The sequence below is a fragment of the Xenia sp. Carnegie-2017 genome, unplaced genomic scaffold, assembly GCF_021976095.1.
Source record: "Xenia sp. Carnegie-2017 unplaced genomic scaffold, XeniaSp_v1 HiC_scaffold_2, whole genome shotgun sequence".
In the NCBI taxonomy this organism is placed as follows: Eukaryota; Metazoa; Cnidaria; class Anthozoa; order Malacalcyonacea; family Xeniidae; genus Xenia; species Xenia sp. Carnegie-2017.
This window is the reverse complement of record NW_025813482.1, coordinates 2492512-2512511: the sequence shown is the minus strand read 5'-3', so window position 1 is coordinate 2512511 and position 20000 is coordinate 2492512. Positions and strand designations below refer to the sequence as shown.

Below are 20000 nucleotides of genomic sequence, written 5' to 3'. Positions count from 1 at the left end.
ATTATAAACGGAATGTACCCGTAGCTTTAGCCATTTTTTCACGTTCAACTGCTACCGGCATAAGGCATTATTTTCCTGACAAAGCCGACGACGCTGCAAATTTCCTGAACCTTGTTGATGTTTGGTGGACAATTTCAAATTCCAAATCCCGATTTAACACCTCTAATCGCCTTGGGAATGCTGTAGTTCTCGATGACAAAAAACCCGAATTCTTGAGAGCCTTTGCAGATTGGATTGACAAGTGGGATAACCTTAAATTGCCGAATTGCGACAAATTCAATCTTACTGCTCAAACTAGTCATGCGCTTCGATGCGCCCTTTGCTGCCATGCTGCTTTAATTGAATAACTTTTAAGTGAGGGTTATTTATATGTGCTGACATCGCGCTTCCAGAGTGATCTTTTTGAAAAACGGTATGGTCAGTACCGCCAAATGAGTGGTGGTCATTTTTGGTCGGCTTAAAAGATGTGGTATTCTTAGAAAAGATTCTAAAAATTAAAAATCCTGTGAAGGAAGGACTGGACATTGATGATCGGGTCAAAGTCACCGATGAAAAATCACAGGAAAAGTAGCAGAATTTACAGACTCCGTGCAGCCAATCGTATCTGATTCTAATAGGATATGTTTGACGGATGCTTGTAAGGAAATTTCTGATAACGTTGCTGGGTACATTGCAAAAAAGCTGATTAAGCTTTGCAATAGTTGCTGTGAGCAACTACTAACCAATAATGGTGTTTCACCATCTGTGCAGTTACTTTCTCGTGGCGGATTGAAGGAACCATCTGCTGCGTTGGGTAATTTTGTTGCTCATGGATATGCTGTACTGAATGCAGCAGCAAATATTATTCAAGACTCTAGCTTGCCATCGCGATTTGTTGCGGAGGATCTTTTGAAAACCGTTTTGTGTAACGAAGGGTTCGTCTGCAAACAGCACGAAGATATCGCCAATAACCGGGCAATAAGAATTATTTGTAACGTCTTCCTCAACAATCAGAGGAAAAGGCGAACAGAGACTGTTGTCAAAGATCGAGTTGTTGCACTAAAGCAAAGCAAGCGTTCTAAAGGCAATTGATGTAATTTTATTTACATTAACCGAGAATGCGTTTTTTAAAAGGCATCTACTTTCAACTCGAGTTTTTGTTTCAATTTCAGCATGCAAATGTCTTGTTTGTCTCTGAGACACTTGATCTCTAGTATATACTCCAATCCGATTTCGCATATAAGTGGTAGAAGTCGAAATCATTTAGAAATCGTGAATGCCTTAAAGGCCTTGCATTTTTGGCCTTGCTATGGCAAGATATCAGGCCGTGTAAATTTGAGTAGGCCATGCATGTCCCTATGTTTTAATGAGTTGATATTTTAAACAGAAAAAAAAGTTAAGCGAAGGAGGATTTTCCTTTCAAGTTTCTATAATTACTAATAATGTCACAGTCAGTGTGGATTTTTAAAAAAACGTTGAACATGACAATGAAATTTAAAGACATTATAGCTACGTACGACTCAAGCTGTGGGTAATGAATAAAATGAAATACTTGCTTTTAGAGAAGCCTGTGCGTTCAAGATTAATATGAGTTAATTGCAATCACAACTGAATCGTTGGAAATGTACTTCTATTCCATAAAGATATTCAGAAAGTAGCGAAAACAATGTATAATATTATTTAGACCGTTTTCATCAATTCATTTCACGACATTGACATCTATTCATCAATTCAAGTTACCTACATGTACGGTATGCGTACCTTTCTTTAGTTTTACTTTTATACATCTAAAATCTACAGCTGCTTTTTTGTTTCATTTGCAGGAAAAACAGGAGATGCTTGTGAAAGCAACCCTCGAATCATTTATTTGGAAATCGGTTTGAAAAATGAGGAAGTATCTTAATGTTTTAAACATTTTTTGGAAGATGTTCAAGAGAAAAAAACAATCACAGCAGCTTTTTGTAACGCTGCAGTGTTATGGAAAATGGAAAAAATACAGATTGAAAACATTTAACCATTTTCGTAATAAATACCCAGAATTAGTGACGTATTTACCTTTACAAGATGATGGCGTCATAACAGCTTGCAACAAGCAGCATCAAATTTTCTTATCAACATTGTTTGGAAGATAATCATCACTAGAACAGGTGATGTTAAACCAACATTTGCTATGTAGGCTGTCATACCGACAAAACATGATAATGGTAATTTTCCTAAGAATATGCAAGCGAAATTCACTGGTTTATTGAAAAGTGTAGGTATAGAAAAATCAATTGCGAAGGAGGATTTTCCTTTCAAGTTTCTTTAATTACTAATAATGTCACAGTCAGTGTGGATTTTTAAAAAATGGTTGAACATGACAATGAAATTTAAAGACATTATAGCTACGTACGACTCAAGCTGTGGGTAATGAATAAAATGAAATACTTGCTTTTAGAGAAGCCTTTGCATTCAAGATTAAATATGAGTTAATTGCAATCACAACTGAATCGTTGGCAATGTACTTCTATTCCATAAAGATATTGAGAAAGTAGCGAAAACAATGTATAATATTATTTAGACCGTTTTTATCAATTCATTTCACGACATTGCCATCTATTCATCAATTCAAGTTACTCACATGTACGCTAACGTCGTACCTTTTTTAATTTTACTTTTATACATCAAAATCTACAGCTGCTTTTTTGTTTCATTTGCAGCAAAAAATGGAGATGCTTGTAAAAACAACCCTCGAATCATTTATCTGGATGTCGGTTTGAAAAATGAAGAAGTATCTTCATGTTTTAAACATTTTTTGGAATATGTGCAAGAGGAAAAACAATTACAGCAGTTTTTTGTATTATTGTAGTGTTATGGAAAATGGAAAAAGACAGATTGAAAACATTTAACCATTTTCGTAATAAATACTTAGAATTAGTGACGTATGCACCTTTACAAGAAAGATTACGACGTCATGACATCTTGCAACAAGTAACATTCAAATTTTTTTATCAACATTGTTTGGAAAATAATCGTGTCTAGAACTGATGATGTTAAACCAACATTTGCAATGCAGGCCGTCATACCAACAAAACATAATAATGGTAATTTTTTTAAGAATATGCAAGCAAAATTCACTGGTTTGTTGAAAAGTGTAGGTATAGAAAAATCAATTGAGGTACTACTCCTTACCATGACAGAATAAATGGAGGCGAAGTAGCGGGCATTTTTTTACAATAAATTTGTCATAAAAAATATGTAGATAAATCTTAGTGTAGATAATTTGCCCTAAAAAAGGCAAGGTTAGTCATTAACTTTATTAGTAAAGCTACCATGGCATAAACTTCAAATCACTTTTAACCGCAACGTTTTATAGAAGAGAAGAAAAAGATGAAAGTAAAGTCTCCAAATTTAAACGTGTGCGCAGACCCTTACTTCCAAGAGAAATTGCATCTGCGGTCTGTCCAAATTTCTGCGCCTGTTTATTTTTGATTCTAGCACACTAATATTTAAATGCATGACTGCAATTGGGAGTAATGTGAGGATTGCTTAATTAAGTGACGATATTTTGTTTCCATCACCATTTCTACTGCATGTTAGTTTCTAAATTTTGGAAAAAACGACAAATTGTCGATTTTTGCCATTTCTACACACTTTGATTTTCGAATCAATCGAATTTCGATCTGTTGCCTTCGAAAACAGCTTTAAAGACAGGACTGGAAGACAAGTTAAAAAAATTCTTCAAACTATACAAAGAACACGCTGACTACTTCTCCTTTAGATGCGGCTTTTTTTTGAAATTGGTATTTTGTTCTCGTTGCATATTTTTAAATAATTCTTGCTTAAAATATTTTCTCTAAAATCTGAATAAAAAAGGCCTAACAAGCTTTCCCCTCGAACAGGCCAACCAAATATTGAAGGGTAAACTTCTGCATATTCAATCACAAGTCATGTTGGTAAAAAGAGGTTACAGAATATACTACACAATTGTGCACTTTGCTTTTACCATAAGTACCATGAGATAAAGACTGAATTATAGACGGACGTCATCAGTGCAAAACGTTCAGAACTTACGTTTACTACATATAAAGAAAGCAAGTCATTAATTGTTGGTGACCAACATTTCTTCTTGTATTTTTATCATTGAACTTAAGTGCATGTAAGGATATTTAAAGGAAAATAATGGTGACGTCACAGATGTGGTTATTAGATAAATTCAAAATAATGTTTTTTTAGTGTTGCTACAGATAATGCCAAAATACGTACACATGTGCATTAAAACCCTTAAATCACTGAGTACATACTACGCAGGTCAGCTCCTTTCCACCGACATATGGTGGACAAGGTAAAGAGTAACCACAATGGCCTTCAACAAAATATAGCAATGCTCCATTTTTATTTGCATGAGATCCATACATTGCTTCTGGTTTACCATCAACACAAATGTACTCAGATCGCTTTTCTTTATGATGTGCAGCCATTAAATAGCCTTTGTATTCCATAGTCCATCCTGAAGGACAGATGTTGCGCGCTGGAATCATCATGTGACTACCTCGTGACTTAGCATGACATACAGCACACGGAGCATCTCGGTCGTGTAAGTTTGGATTTGGAAATATATGTTTCTCAGCAGAAGTAATCTCGTATTCAGTACCATAAATGATTGCTCTACTCTGAGCACCGAAAGCGTATTTCTCGTATATTGGATTCAATGGTAAACAAAGATAATTTGATCCACTTCCAGTGTGTGTATAAAATGATCCTCCAATTGCTCCTGTTTTTATTAAAATAATGCTTTAGAACTACTTTTAACTACAGAATAAAATTTATAGGTTTTTAGAAGAAGTTATAGTTGCAGTTTATGATACAAGCGTAATTTGCCCTACATTTATTAAGATACATGCCGGCCAAGTTTCACTTCCTGAACTTATAGAAAATTGTGTTGACCACATATATAATGAAATTATGAAACCCTTAAGCCTGGTTCACATGATTGAAATAAACATAAGAACAAGGAAAGACAAATTTTCAACATTTGTTGGGCAATGTACGCCGGTGGATAGGTGACAGTCAATAAAACAGGGGAGTTGGCAACTCTGCCTGAGGTAGAAGACGACACTTTAAAATGCCGAATCATCGTCATGGTAACTACATTTGTTGATGAACGAGTGACTAAAAGTAAACGAAGTAGTATATTTTTACACCTTTCATACCAGTCTATCGAATGGTACTGAGAATTTTTGAAATTTTGCAAATTTTTTGGTTTTGATAAATATTGATGACGTCATCGTAAATTAAACGTAAATTTCAGCTTATTGTGAACACTTATCGCTTGGCGCCACATTGATTACTTGCTTTTGCATTATTCTCTATAACAGTTTGATAAAAATTATTAGTTATGAGAGGTGCTATTGAAGATTGTTTTTTGAGCTCATTTTTACCGTCTGGTCCGCAGACTTTTACGTTGATCTTCTGAATAATTAATATAACTATTTCTTACCAGAAAAAATCTCAACAGTTTTCGTTGTTTTAGGACAATGTTTTTTTCCCCATCTGGTATAGACCACTCCACCGGTTGACTTGGCTTTACTTTTAGGTCCTGGTGCACCAGCTGGACCAGGTTTTCCCTGCTTACCAGAAGGACCTTATAATATTTAACATGGCTATTAGAGTAGTATAGGGAAGAGGAATTCTGGGGCCGGTGGAGTCTTTACGCTCCACCGGAAACGTATCTCACTTTACCCAGGTTAAAATATTTAGGCTACGTATCTCACTTTACCCAGGTTAATGCATACAATATTAAACTTATGTAAAGCGCCGGATTAATTAAGGCTCAAGCTCAAGCTACTTCTTAAACCAAAACAAAAGTGCTACTTGTTCATTTTTGAGATTAAAATTATTCTTTTAACTCTGTTTCAGTTTCAGCCTAACTTTCTGTTGACATTGAACTTTTAGATACATCTGTGGAAATTGTCGAAACATTATCTTCGAAATGCATTCCCTGAATGTCTGAATCTGATTGAGACATTTCTTCCTGATCCCTTAGTAGACAGTACTCTTCTACGTGTCAGCGTAGGTTAAAAGCTCGATTGAATGCTTTTTCACAATATCTGCAGCTCATTCCGCCAGCACAGTCTTTTTCGAAACGTGATGTGTTTGTGAAGCAATGTGGATTTATGAGCAAATGAGCAAATGTGTTGAAAAAGTTATGAGTAGTTGCAACCCGTCATGAGCACTCACGAGCAGTTATGAGTTGTTGAGCAAGTGCTCATAAGACCATTAAAGGTCCAAACTATTTTATATAATTTATATCAACTTGTCGTTATCATAAAGAAGTTTTTTCCACGAATATGAGAAACTCTCCTTTGAATTCTCCTCCCCCCAAAAGGAATCTAGGCGAGTTTCTCATATTAGTGAACAAAACTGCTTCTTCATACTATAAAGCCTGGGCAGTAGTAGTTTAGAAATGTCCGTTAGACACGATGAAAAAAACGACTTTAAGAATTCAGGCGCTTATAGTAACGCAAGGGTGTCCAGACACCAACAATTTGTGGATCGCGCTGCACACTTACAAGAAGGACACTTAAAACAATGGCTTCTTATTTGAACGTTTATCACATATGAATGAATGCCACTTTTTTGAAGGTGTACTACTTTTTTGAAATAAACAGATCCCTCTAACATGATGCAGTTAAAAACTGAATAAGAAATTTAATTTCAAAAAGTTTCATTACAGGTTTAACTATTGTAAATGATCACATTTTGAGTATGGAACACTTTAATCTTTTAAAAGCTTCCAATATAAATTTTATGTCCCATTAGCTATTTAACTATGTAAGCCTATATGGATAATGGATGCTATATTATATTACATGTCTTTGTTAGCTCAAAAAACGTTTGCTTCTGGCATTTTAATATGTTTTCTGACATTTTCTCACAGCAAAATCAGGGATATATTGCTATCGCTAATTAAGGGGGCTCTTAATCATATATGCATGTTATAAATCTGTAGATAACAATACGTTTCAAAAGATATTAATTCAGCATATCATGCATAAATGAATAAGAGCCCCTCCCCCAACTGGCGATAGCAATGCATCCCTTAGCAAAACGTGAACTTATTGAACGTAACAAAAATATGTCATTTAAGATCCTTTATTTATAACGCTTAGAGACTGTTTGAGAATGTGATCAACTTTTGAATGCGTCAAATTTTTCATAATTTCATAACAATATTTATGATTTTCTTATATCATTTATTTTTTTTGTGATGAGCAAATGCAAGTATAAAGAGATTATTGTGTTATGTATAAATATGATTATTGTGCTTTGTCATACATTCATAGTGGTTCATAGGTATTGTGAAATACAAGTTTTGAAACCTCATGTTTGTTTATTTCGATATATTAATGGTGTAATCAATTTCTTTGCGTTGCGTTTATTATTTGGCCCCTCTAAAAAATTGTCTCAAAAAAGGTGCAACTTTTTCCAAAACCAAGAGAACAGGCAATCTAAGATGTCACAAGTCATCTAAATCTATACATATAGTCACATAATATCAAATCAGTCAGAATAACTATCACACTTTAGCGATGACCTTATGCTTTGGCGAATATAATATTAACGCGTCTATAATAAAGCGAGAATAATAAACTAATAACTCATTAAAAATATTCCGCGAATAAAAAAGCACAAAGGCTTGAATAACTCATCCATTTCTTCAACAAAATCTGCTATCACACAAAACACGACAGAAGGAAAATGCATGTACAAAGTTCTGACCAAAAATCTTTAATAGATTTTTTACGTTCCGTTTGAATTAAACATCTAAGTATTTAGAATCCATAAAATCAGGATCTGGACCCCTAATTGGCACGCAGCCAAAAAGGTAGTAATTTACCTCATACGAATTTTTAAGCTATTTTGTCAAAATCGATCAAATAGCTTATTTAGCTAAGATGGGTATAACAGTTAGTAAAAGATTTAACGTAGTTTCCTGGAAATACATTTAACCACACATGCACTACAGATAAAAAGAAAATGACCAACTCTGTTAAAAGAAACTCACCACGCAATGAAGCATCTCTGCCATCACGTCCTAAATTGTAAGGTTATTTTAGAAAAATTAGATTCAGTAGTAATAGAGCTACGTTGTGGTAGTAAACATTTTCTTAAAATATTTCACAACTTCAAAAGTAAACAATGTTGTATAACTCACCATCTCTGCCTGGAAGTCCTGGAAGTCCTCGACAACTTGTTACTTTGCCATTCTGTCTCTTAAAAATACTTAACAAACAGTTAAAGTCGTAACTATAAAGCGATAATTCGCAGCTAGCCTAAATTCAGTGAAACGTGAAACGATTTAAAATATGGAAAGGAGTACAAATTTGAAATAAAAAATTCATAAATCTTTAATTAAGCGCCATACGAAGTAATTTTGTGTATTTTCTATCCATGCAAAGTGCAAATGTTGAGAAAATGCCAAGTAAATTTGCTAGATGATAAATACTCTTTTAGTTAAATCTGTCTGAATCATTTCAAGTTTCTCTAATCTTCAGCTACCAAGGCTTGTGAAATTAAACTCCCTCGAACAATTGAGCAATGACAAAACAAACTCAATAATTAGGGGTACAAAAAGAGGTCAAAACAAAAAAATCATACCAATCCCTATTTAATGTGTGCGTACTAGTGTACGTGTATGTGTGAGCTAGTATGAGTACGGAAAATTGTTTTCAACTGGTTAAGATTTTTATTACTTCTTTTATTGGTTACTTTAATGCAACCTCAATATGATCAGTAATCATAAAATATGCCACCTTTCAACACAACATATCGTATCTAAAATATCAAATGATAATACAAGTGATTGCCACAAACCTTTCTTTTGCTTTGTCTTTTAACTTCAACATGGCATTTTTGTCATCATTATAATTGCAGTAGATGACTTTTATTAGAAAAAGCAAAATAATCTCGAGAGTAGCGATGTACATTATTTTACGTTATTTTATAGGACGGAAACTTCTCCTCTCTGTCAGCTATTGCAGTTACAAGTAAACTCTTGCAATGCAATCAGTGATATTTTTAGTCAGTTTTGTCCAATCATATGCTTTGTTTTCATATTTCATCCAATCGATGGCTTCCCTCCAATTTATTCAGAGGCAAATGAATGAAATTGCTTTCCTTCAGCTCCATAATGATTTTTCTAGTTAAAACAAGAACTATCCATTGAAACACCCTTTATTTATAATTCTGCGTTGGGCATTGTGTAGCCATATTAATGCATTAAGTTTGATTTGTCAAGCGTCTCCTTTGTCTTTGATTGGCTCGGTCTTTTGTCTGATTGAAACTTCCTTCAGTTCTTCTTTTCTATTCTTTTAATAGACTGCACTCACACAAACAGCTGGAGTACTGTAATGCTACAATGTGCATCAACATATTAATCATGCAACGTCGTTGTTACTGTTTTAAATTTGGACGAAGGTTATGGTCACTTTGTTTCATGTAATGTGTATGCTATATTTTGTTTATGCTGTATATTAAAGATTGTTGAATGTCGATGGTTGTCTATTCATTTAATAAAGAGTACAAAGTTCATGTGAGCAGAGACGAAACTAGAACTTTATTGGGGAGGGTTTATATTAATATATTCAGTGGTGCGCTACTGATTTCTTTTGAATTCCAATTTCTTTCAAAAGAAATTAGTATGGCCCGACGTAATATATGAATATACACCCCCCTCCCCCATTTAACGTTCTAGTTACGCCTCTGCATGTGAGGGAATTTATATTTACTGATAAACATTTGCAAGAAGCAATTGTTTATTTGCTTTACGGTGAGGATATAGTTGGCGATAAATACTTAGTCAGTAGCGTAGCCTGCCAGCAAATTTTAGTCTCGAAATGTTAATTTGAGGACATTATTACTATTCATTTTGCTAGAAATTTATTCTTTTCATAGTACGCAAACAAAGAAAAATTAACATAGTATCATACGTAGTATGACTAAAGCAGTGGACTATACTGTTTATAAAAAAAATTTAACGGATAGGAAAACATTGCTTATGCTGTCAGCTTGTAGGATTTGCAAAATCCATTGATGGAATAGATTGTTAGACTTCCAATGAATCATCTGACAGTAAAATGTTTGTAAATAGTAACAATTTTAAGAATGAGAATTGTGTTACCGAGAAGCATTTTTGAAATAGATTGCGCACAAAAATGACATAGTTAAAAAGCAATTTGAACTCAGAGGGTTAAAATATGGCACATATTATTCAAGCCAAAAAAGTTTTGCAAAATTTGTCAAAAACATAAAAGAACGCTAAGCAAATCTTTATAAATTATTCATATTTCATTATTTGTATTATCTTTGGCTCAAAATTATGCATAATTCATGAAGAGTATGAAGCAGCATTCAAAAAAGGAAATTTAAAATATTCAGCACTTTTGAACAACGAGCCATATTTTGAATCTGTGTGTTGTAATTGCTTTTTAAATGTCTCATTTTCGTGCGCAAGCTATTTTAAAAATTTTAGAAGGTAACACAATTCTCATTCTGAAAATTGTCATTGTTAGCGATAATTTCACTGTCAGGCAGACCATTGGTCCAACTATTTCTAACAAATAATTTTGAAGATCTTGCAAGCAGATGACTTTAGTGACGTTTTCCAAACTGTTCAGTTTTTTTGATACACCTTGTAGTAGCTACGCCAATCTAATTACCCCAATCCCTGCTAATAAATTTGAGTTAAACTTAATGTCAATTTCATCTTGATATACTGGAAAAAAGAAACTAATAAGTTTGGTGTTAGCATTGACAAAAAGATGCGACAGTAATTTTATGTGTGTCAGTGTGTGAGAAGTAAGCCACAGTTTTTAAGAGTAGCTACTGCGCATGCGCAGATCAATATCATCTGTTAAAAATGTCTATCTTGCTACATATTTTTGTTATCTTTTGGTCATTATAGAATAAGCAAATGACTATGGGGGCATAAGCTTTTAAGTGATAACGCCTTGTCATTCTCATGAAAGATTGTGGAGTCAATGGTGATTTAATATTCCATATGTCCAAATATTTTGGTAGTAGTGCATATTACATGGTCTTGAGTTGGAGATTTTCTTAATTTTGAGTAAGTCATTGATCATAGCCAAACGATGTACATTCAAAGTTTTATTGACTCTTACAGACACAAGATTTGTTAAAATGTAATTAATTTCTCTTAAAAAAACACCAGCTGGTTCGTCTTCGCTAAGCTTACATTAAATTACTCTTTTTTCATGCAGAGCAAAGCAAGTTTTAAATTTTAAACAACAGCTGTTGAGTACGATTGACGGATACAAGTCTCCCTGCTAATTGGCTATTGACTTGTGAGTTACCTTACAGTCGTCTTATTAAAAAGTAGAAAAAATATGAAAGTAGTCACGGTGTTGCAAGGCTCAGTTCTAAGAGGAAAGGTCACCAAACTTGCATTTTACATACTGGAATTTTTTTAAACCAATATTCGTAAATATTTTGTAAGTACCTGTTCCAGATATCGACTCACAAATGAAAAAGGGAAAGAAGTAACTTTAGAATTTGCTCCTGGATCTTGTCTCCAGCTGACAGGGCAAGGTAATTATTAATTTTATAAGACGGGTGACAGAAAGGATTACCTGAAGAGCCCTCCCTCGCAGTTTAATTTATCATTTTGAATATTTGGGGAGCGATTTTCCATTAGTTCTTTATGCCCAAGGTTGGGATCTGGCGTTTCACCTCACAATCTTGTTGATGCAATCAACGTCAAAAGGTTGACTCGTATTTATGAAAGCTTTTAAAGGAAATGTGTCGGTCAGTAACCTCTGAAAACATTTATTGGAAAGCTGCTCTTTAAGAGGCATTCTTCTTTCTGCAGTTTGAACAATGCATGTGGCTTCTTAACCCTTAGTGGGATGTGTTTTTTGTTTTATTTGATTTTATTCCCCACTAATCAATGTGAATTGGTGTTGGATGTAAGTTGTCAATTGGCATGATGGCTGCCAGTACTAGTCGAGTGCGTTATCTAACCAATAAGAGCAATAAGTAATGTTATTAGATATACATACAGCACCAAGTTTTACAGTAAAGTGAGTCCAGAGTTTAATTTATTTATTATGTAGAGGTGCACTTATATGTAATTACACTATCAAAGTATGTCTCTTATAAAAGGTCAATGAAGGGCAATCAAGTTTTTCATTCAAAATTTAAGGTGAATGCTGGATTTTCATGTTTTACTGTCAAATTTTATAGCTCCATACTGCATACCCTAAATTGCAAGACAATATAAGTAATGCATGTCTTTCATACTGTAATCCTTTTATCTTCTAAAATTTTAAAATGGTCCTATAATGGGAAAATTTAAATATCTAAAATAACTCTGAGTAATATCATTTCAATCTTAAAAATAAGGTAATGGGATGATCGGTCGTAAAAGATATGAAAAAACAGCTGCAAGAAAACATTTAAACGAGGCAACATTTTTCCAGGCTGTTTTCTTACTGAATAAACGCCAATTGAGCAAACAACTTTTGCTTCATATGGTGATCCGTGGAGATTTGTAAACAGTGACGTTGGCATACAGCAATTCAAAATAAGTACGCATTGTGTACATGCTTCATATGGTGGTCCGTGGAGATTTGTAAACAGTGATGGTGGCATACAGCAATTCAAAATAAGTACGCATTGTGTAAATGCTTTATATGGTGCTCAGTGGAGATTTGTAAGCAGTGATGGTGGCATACAGCAATTGAAAATAAGTACGCATTGTGTACATGCTTTATATGGTGCTCGGTGGAGATTTGAAAACAGTGATGGTGGCATACAGCAATTCAAAATAGGTACGCATTTTGTACATGCTTCATATGGTGGTCCGTGGAGATTTGTAAACAGTGATGGTAGCATACAGCAATTCAAAATAGGTGCACATTGTGTACATGCTTCATATGGTGGTCCGTGGAGATTTGTAAACAGTGATGGTAGCATACAGCAATTCAAAATAGGTACGCATTGTGTACATGCTTCATATGGTGGTCCGTGGAGATTTGTAAACAGTGATGGTAGCATACAGCAATTCAAAATAGGTACGCATTGTGTACATGCTTCATATAGTGCTCGGTGGAGATTTGTAAACAGTGATGATGGCATACAGCAATTCGCGTAAAACATCCTCATCAATAAGAAATTCACCAGTCCTTGATTTACTGTCTCTAGTTAGCACAACATAAGCCACATCACTCATGATGTCTGTCTTACGACATTGTTGTAGAGCATCTCCACCAGCAAGCATCTCAATTGCTGCTGTCTCGATAGGTCAAGTCCTGTGAGTATGATATTGATAATGGGCATTTATATACAGATGAGGAAACACAAAGTAAACCTCTAGGGCAGTTGTCTATGGATGAGGAAACTAATGTTAAAATGCACGAATGGGAAAGCACACGTATATGTTTACATACAGTAATACATAAAAGAACTCAACCAAATAATCCCATAAAAAGATTATAAAGTCGTTCAAGTGACAGAAAAATGAAAAAAATATTTAGATCGCTACTATATGATGCATGCCATACCTCCTGTAGCACAATGTTAAAATGAACCCCTAGCTATATGACACTGTAACACGTAACTGGCCTGTTTTTGGCCAAAGAGCGTTCACTGCTACACCATCATCTTTAAATTCTTCAGCCATACCAAGAACACACATGGACATACCATATTTAGCGATCGTGTATGCTATCAACATACCAGAACATAGAAATCGGGTTTAATTCACTGGCAAAAGTGACTGACTTTTCTCGAATATTTCGCAGTGCACGTAGCTAAGTACATAAATATGAGCACCACTAGTTTTAAAAACTGCTCGGTTAATACTTCTGATTCAATTAATGTCCACTAAAATACTGAATACATGTAGTGAATAAAAGTGTTTTGAACAAACTAAAAAAGCTGGAAAACAGAACTGGTCGACTACCTTATAGCTACATATGTACGGCACACACGTGTAAGAGGGGCCTTCGGACTCAACAGCTAAGTACGTGGAGCTACTTGAAATGAAATACGATGGCCTACCTACGTGTCCTTTACACCAAAGAGGTTTCATGTTTAATGGCGGACTGATGTTTAAAATATGAGGGTTCTTGGCCAATTTCAGATATGGAATACACGCTTGAGAGCTACATAAATTAAACATCGTAAAGAAATGAGATGAATAAAACACCGTACGTGGTCAGCAATTCCAAGTAGGATAGGTTAGGCTATTTGGGTACTTAATAGAACAAAGATTTTTACCATAAAAATGTTCCTCTGGTATTGACACCGTTCATTAGGTCGTATCTGAGAAAAAAATAAACATTACTAAATACATACATAAGATACACACACGAGACTCTCGCCATTATGTTTAGAGATACAATTCCTTATTCTAGACCCAATTCCTTAACTAATATAGCCGTTTGTACTTTCTCAGAATTTTGGTTAGAATTACTTTTTTAACTCCCCTTTGAGCAATTGCTACAAATGTTGAACTAATAGGCACATTTTAACGATTTACATCAAACAATTGATCACTTGAGTCGTTTAACCTCATTATTCATCTTTAGACTATATAACCAATGGTTATGAAAATTGGTAAAAAGATCGTTGAAAGTTGGTTTACAGGAAACGGAAGTAAAAAAAACATACATGAAACATCAAAATAAAACATGGCGAGTTATTTCAACATCAAGAAAGGAATTCTAAACTACAATCAGATGGAATTTATGGAAATCTTTTACAAATTCATATGTTGACATGAATGCTGCTTTCCAAACTGTGAATTTTTTCAAAAGGGTAAAATATTTATGGATGAATTGTAAATGCTTGGCAAAGACTATCTCGCGAGCGACATTTCACTCATTGATGTTCAAAAGCAAGCCAACATTGTTTTGAGTTTTATCAGCAGAAATTTACATCCAAAATCGTAAGTAAAGGACAACTGAAGTGTATGCATGAATGTAATATATCAAAGTCAATTTATGCGAGTGTGTGATGCGATGTATGTTAATATGCCGTATGGTAAGCAGATTGATGCTTCTAAAATTGTTGTTGCCGAAGGACTTTTAGCTATGATTTCTTTAGTGCTTGGGGAATCGTGACCGTTATATGGCAGCGAAATCCTACATTCCTGCAATTATATTTCAATGGACAAAAATCTGTAGCCATAAGGCCCCATACTATTATTTACTTTATCATAAACAAATGTTTGGGGCTTTTCAGTTTGTGATCATTGATCATTCAATCATTAGACAGTTATACTACATATTGTTTAAGATTTGAGAAAACTAACATTGATTACATTAGAAGCTGTTTACTACAACCTGTGATTTTGAGTCTTATGATCCATGAAGCTTTTTATTTTGACAATTTGACTGGAATGGTATTAAACCTTAGTACTTCACATACATGAAATGTTGTCCCATGTCACATATTGTCCCTTTTCTAACTGAACACCTCATGTAGACATGTAAAGGTGTGTTAATCTACGGCTCATACTCAGATTGTTTGCCATAAATTCCAAAGGGCTATTGATGTATGAAAAGCATTTTCTATAAAGTAAAATGTCTTTCTATGTATGCAGATAAACCTTGAAATTTGGCAAAACAGCAAAAGTATTTTTCATGATCACTAGGTTATTTTTCTGATGATCATTATAATTTCTAAATTAAATTATTTTAGATTTACATTTAAACAAGCTTTGATCATATGAAAAGATATTTATCATAACCAGTAAGCATGACACATGAACCAATTTTAACATTCATGTAACTATATAATTAAAGACATGTTGGTTATATTCTGTTTGTATTTGCAAATACAATGCTACAAGTGATTGCTATATAGCACACCTTGCATATACTTATAGGAGATAATAGTCAAGTGAAATGCCTAATAAACATTGATGGCATTGTTGTCCTAACTGCAAATTTTCACTCTGATAATTTTGCTTAATCTTTGGCAGAAAAAAATTTTGAGTTTTTTCTCAAAAAGTGAATTTGCTGGTACTGATGTGGAGATGGGTAAAGGGCTACAATAAACTTGCATAGTTTGAAGTCTGGCTTTTCTATATCTATGAACTGTCACTTGTAGTACCAAATTTCTAACTTAACTCATTACATAGAGGTTTGAATGGGGGTCTCTAGGGGTCTATGCCTGACAACTTGGTAGAAATTTTAAAGACTATATCTGTTTTGAATAGCATTAATGTAAAATAAATTTTACGTCCTAGACAGCTAATGAGCCATATATTTGGCATGATGATGAGCCAAATATTTGGCAAAACATCAAGTATTGTTCACTTCATTTTTTGAAAAACGTAAGCAAATGTGTGTTGTTTTTACGCAAAAACGATGCACAATAAAATATTTGTACCGATTCACTGCACCTCCGACGTTTTATGACTGATGTTTGAAAAATCCTAGATCCGCCCCTGGCCAAAACGGCAATAAAATTTTCCCTCACTATTCTATAAATATCTGAAATTCCTTATTCCAAAAGTGATACATAATTCTTTATAATATGCATTTCTAGAAGAAAATCTTTTATTCTATTGAAACAAATTTCTTTTGCAAGAATTAAACATCAAACATTGCTGACTGTGTACATCAAACAGAACCAACAACTGACCTTCTTCAGCAGCTGTGTAAATTGTTCCAGGAAGCTTTGGATGCGGCTCAGCTGTTTTAGCAGCAATGATAATATTTGATCCATCCTGTGCTGCCTTTAAAGCTATAGCTTTACCAAATCCAGGACTTGCTCCACTAATAAAAATTGTTTTTCCAGCAAGTTTTCTAGAAAACAAGAGAAAAGAGTCTAGACAATGAAATGCAAGCATTGATTGGTCAAAAGTCAAGTTTGCTTTGTATTAGCCTGTGCAAACCAATCTGAGCTAAATCAATTAAATTCATGAAAGACAATTTGCAAATCAATCATCAATACATATATGTAAGAGGACAAATTCAAACATTTGTTTATGCATTATCATTATTTAGTAATAGAAATGAAAGATATTTTCCATGTTTGCACTGGTTTATTATGCAAACCTCAGATACTTGAATAATGAATGATCAAAAAATAGAAAATCCAATGAGAAAATAATACATGACTAAAAACAATTACATTTTATCATCAGAGTGCATAAATAAAAGTTTCTTTGCCTTTCATTCAGACCAAAAACGAGAAGGATTCTTAATGCGATCATTTAAATAAAAATCAATAAAGCTGTTTAAAATACCAGTCATACAGAAATTCATCAGGTAAAAAAGGCCAGTTGACATGACATTCAAAAATAAGCAAATGATTGTTCTTCACAATCAACCTTCCAACATTCTGCTTTGACAGAAATACCGCAAATTAGAGCAATCTTCTCGAACTCACCCCGTGTTTAGCATGATTCAAAGATATAAACTATTCAATTCGAAATTTTGAACGATGAAATTGATCTTTGACCATTTGACGTTGTCGTGCTTATTGATGATACTGTATTTTCTTTGCGCAACATTTTTGGGCAACAGGCAGTACTTATGGATAAAACGGGACATGCTTATTTTAGCCATTTGGCGCGAACTCACTTATAATGTTCACTGATTTTGTTGTTCTCATGGATAATGGAAGACAAATTTGTGTCTTCAAGTCTTTCTACCACTCACTTGCGTGTAAAAACTAAACTGAAACGCGATCTATGGGATGACTACTTGTGTTCAAACTTCAACCGCACCGAATCATGGTATCGAGCAGAAATTGATAAATTACGCTCAGAAATATCTGAATTGGAAGCCGAGCTAAACGAGGACAAGCAGTCGTTTTCAACTGTACATTTACTCCAGACTCTTGACAAGTTGACTGAAAACTTACCACACGACAAAAAGGCTTTGTTAGATGGAAAAGATATTCATGGTAAACTGCATGATGATGGCCATATCGATATCGAACGTCTAGAAAAGTTTACAGGCTTGTATATTCATGATATAATCATCCAAGTTGAGAAAGATGATGGGGTTAAATGTATTAGAAAACATCAAATACAAGGGGCTTGTCGTGGAATTGAATTTCAAATGAAATTCTCGGTAGAAGAGGTCACTCAGCAAGATAGTCAAAGTCAGTCAGGTAAATACAGTATAAAAGACAAGCTAGACTGGCAGAGTCAAGTCTCTCTATGCATGAGCGTTTGTTATTCAAGAAATAATAAATGTTTACCAGTATTGCACAGTCTTATGCAAACCGAGGAGACGTATAGAAGAAATTGAGAACAGATCAGTGATTTCCATCTGCTTGAGAGTTCTCCCAAATTTCTCCTTGGTTGTATAATCAAGTGCAAACACAAAAAACATCTTCTATTTTTTCTATAAAATACCAATCATGCAAAACAGATAAATTTAAAACAAAGGTTTTAATTTTTCTTATAGCATGTATTGATGATTGATTTGTAAATTCTCTTTAGTTGATTTCATTCATTCAGCTGCAGTGGTTGAGCTCATATCGGTTTGCACAAGCAAATTGCAAACTCAGCCATTAACCAACCATTGCAGGCATTTTATTGTTGTTATTTTATAAACCTGTATGTGTGAACAATGAGGCATAAATGAGGTGATATGAATCAGCTGTTAAAAATTTATCTTAGAGATTGCTAATAAATCTGGTGCTTCTGTTAAGTACATTGAACAACTTTATAAAACATCATTCCATTCAAGTGAGGCAATTATAATATTCTTGTTTAGTTGTTCTTTTGTTTGCATGAGAATTTCACAATTATTCTCGTTAACAAAGCTCATTAGAGCAATTTACATTGTTTGGGATGTACTCAGGATGCTGTGATTATATTGGAAAAATATATTTATTGATACTGAAAAAATTGCTGTATCAACTGTATGAAATAATATGAATTTATGAAAATTATGAAAATTGGTTTAGTTGAAAAAGTGTTAAAATTGATTTGTAACTAGGAAGCAAATTTCATTTTTTTCAAGGTGACCAAACTAAATTGATTAGCAATTTTTTGTAACAGTAAAGGTTGCCTAATATTTATGTTCAAATTAAATTCATGATAAATCAAATTCACAATTGAAGTTTTTTATACAATGCTTTTTTGTTTAAATGTTGTTTATGGTATTTTTGTTTAGAGGTCATTTATGGCAGTTGATAGTTTCTAATTTGTTTATGCAAACAAATGCAACACTGATAATTTAGTCTCAAAAGATCATCTGACTTCCAGGTTAATATACAACTAAGTTGTTCGCTCTGGTCTGAGATTATATCACAACAATGAAAATAATTGGTATTTATGAAGTTTGTTAACTGACTTGTGTCCTTATTTTTTATCACGTAACTGGTCTTGTTTGTCAAGTACCTGACTTTTTACCATACCTATGGTATAATATACAAACCATCTCAGTATTTGCTAAAGGGATGTGCAAACTTTGTTGAACTTTCGAAGAACTTTCTCCGTAAATTGCCTTTCAATATTTCAATAGCGATTGCGTTACTTCAATTGAGCAGAACATCCGGTTTGACTGTAAATGATGATCACAAATTATCTCATCGAGATAATTTGACTTCTAGGTTTGAAATAGCGTAGCTTGGAGCTTGGTCATTTTCGACAAATGAAAATTTTCTGCTTTGTGCCTGCAATCCTCAACCATGTCCCTCTGTTTTAATGAGTTTATAGTTTAAAGAGAAAAAAGTTAATCAAAGGAGGATTTTTCTTTCAAGTTTCTATAATTACTAATAATGTCACAGTCAGTGTGGATTTTAAAAAAGGTTGAACATGACAATGAAATTTAAAGACATTATAGCTACGTACGAGTCAAGCTGTGGCTAATGAATAAAATGAAATACTTGCTTTAGAGAAGCCTTTGCATTCAAGATTAAATATGAGTTAATTGCAATCACAACTGAATCGTTGGCAATCTACTTCTATTCCATAAAGATATTCAGAAAGTAGCGAAAACAATGTATAATATTATTTAGACCGTTTTCATCAATTCATTTCACGACAT

The 20000-nt window shown here is 33.8% G+C and overlaps 2 protein-coding genes and 1 long non-coding RNA gene across 3 annotated transcripts in view; 1 reads left to right on the top strand and 2 right to left on the bottom strand.

Moving 5' to 3' along the window:
• Positions 1-20000, bottom strand: part of LOC124439766 (short-chain collagen C4-like) — a 51958-nt gene that overhangs the window by 14345 nt on the left and 17613 nt on the right. The gene's annotated exons all lie outside the window — the stretch shown is intronic.
• LOC124439780 lies at positions 5513-17501 on the bottom strand. The gene is made up of 8 exons (XR_006946457.1): positions 17383-17501; positions 16633-16796; positions 14260-14304; positions 14041-14144; positions 8836-9374; positions 8177-8244; positions 8027-8056; positions 5513-5602 (listed from the first exon to the last, which is right to left on the bottom strand). It is a non-coding gene; the product is annotated as an uncharacterized LOC124439780 (long non-coding RNA).
• On the top strand, positions 17570-19398 carry LOC124439774. Its single transcript, XM_046990044.1, has 2 exons — positions 17570-18111; positions 19125-19398. The coding sequence occupies exons 1-2, from the start codon at positions 17613-17615 to the stop codon at positions 19142-19144; spliced, it is 519 nt and encodes a 172-aa protein (XP_046846000.1). The 5' UTR covers positions 17570-17612; the 3' UTR covers positions 19145-19398.

Coding starts and splice junctions, on each gene's coding strand:
- LOC124439774 (XM_046990044.1), top strand. CDS start 17,613: ATGGAAGACAAATTTGTGTCTTCAAGTCTTTCTACCACTCACTTGCGT. Junction 18,112..19,124: donor AGATAGTCAAAGTCAGTCAG/GTAAATACAGTA, acceptor ATTTTTGTTTAG/AGGTCATTTATGGCAGTTGA.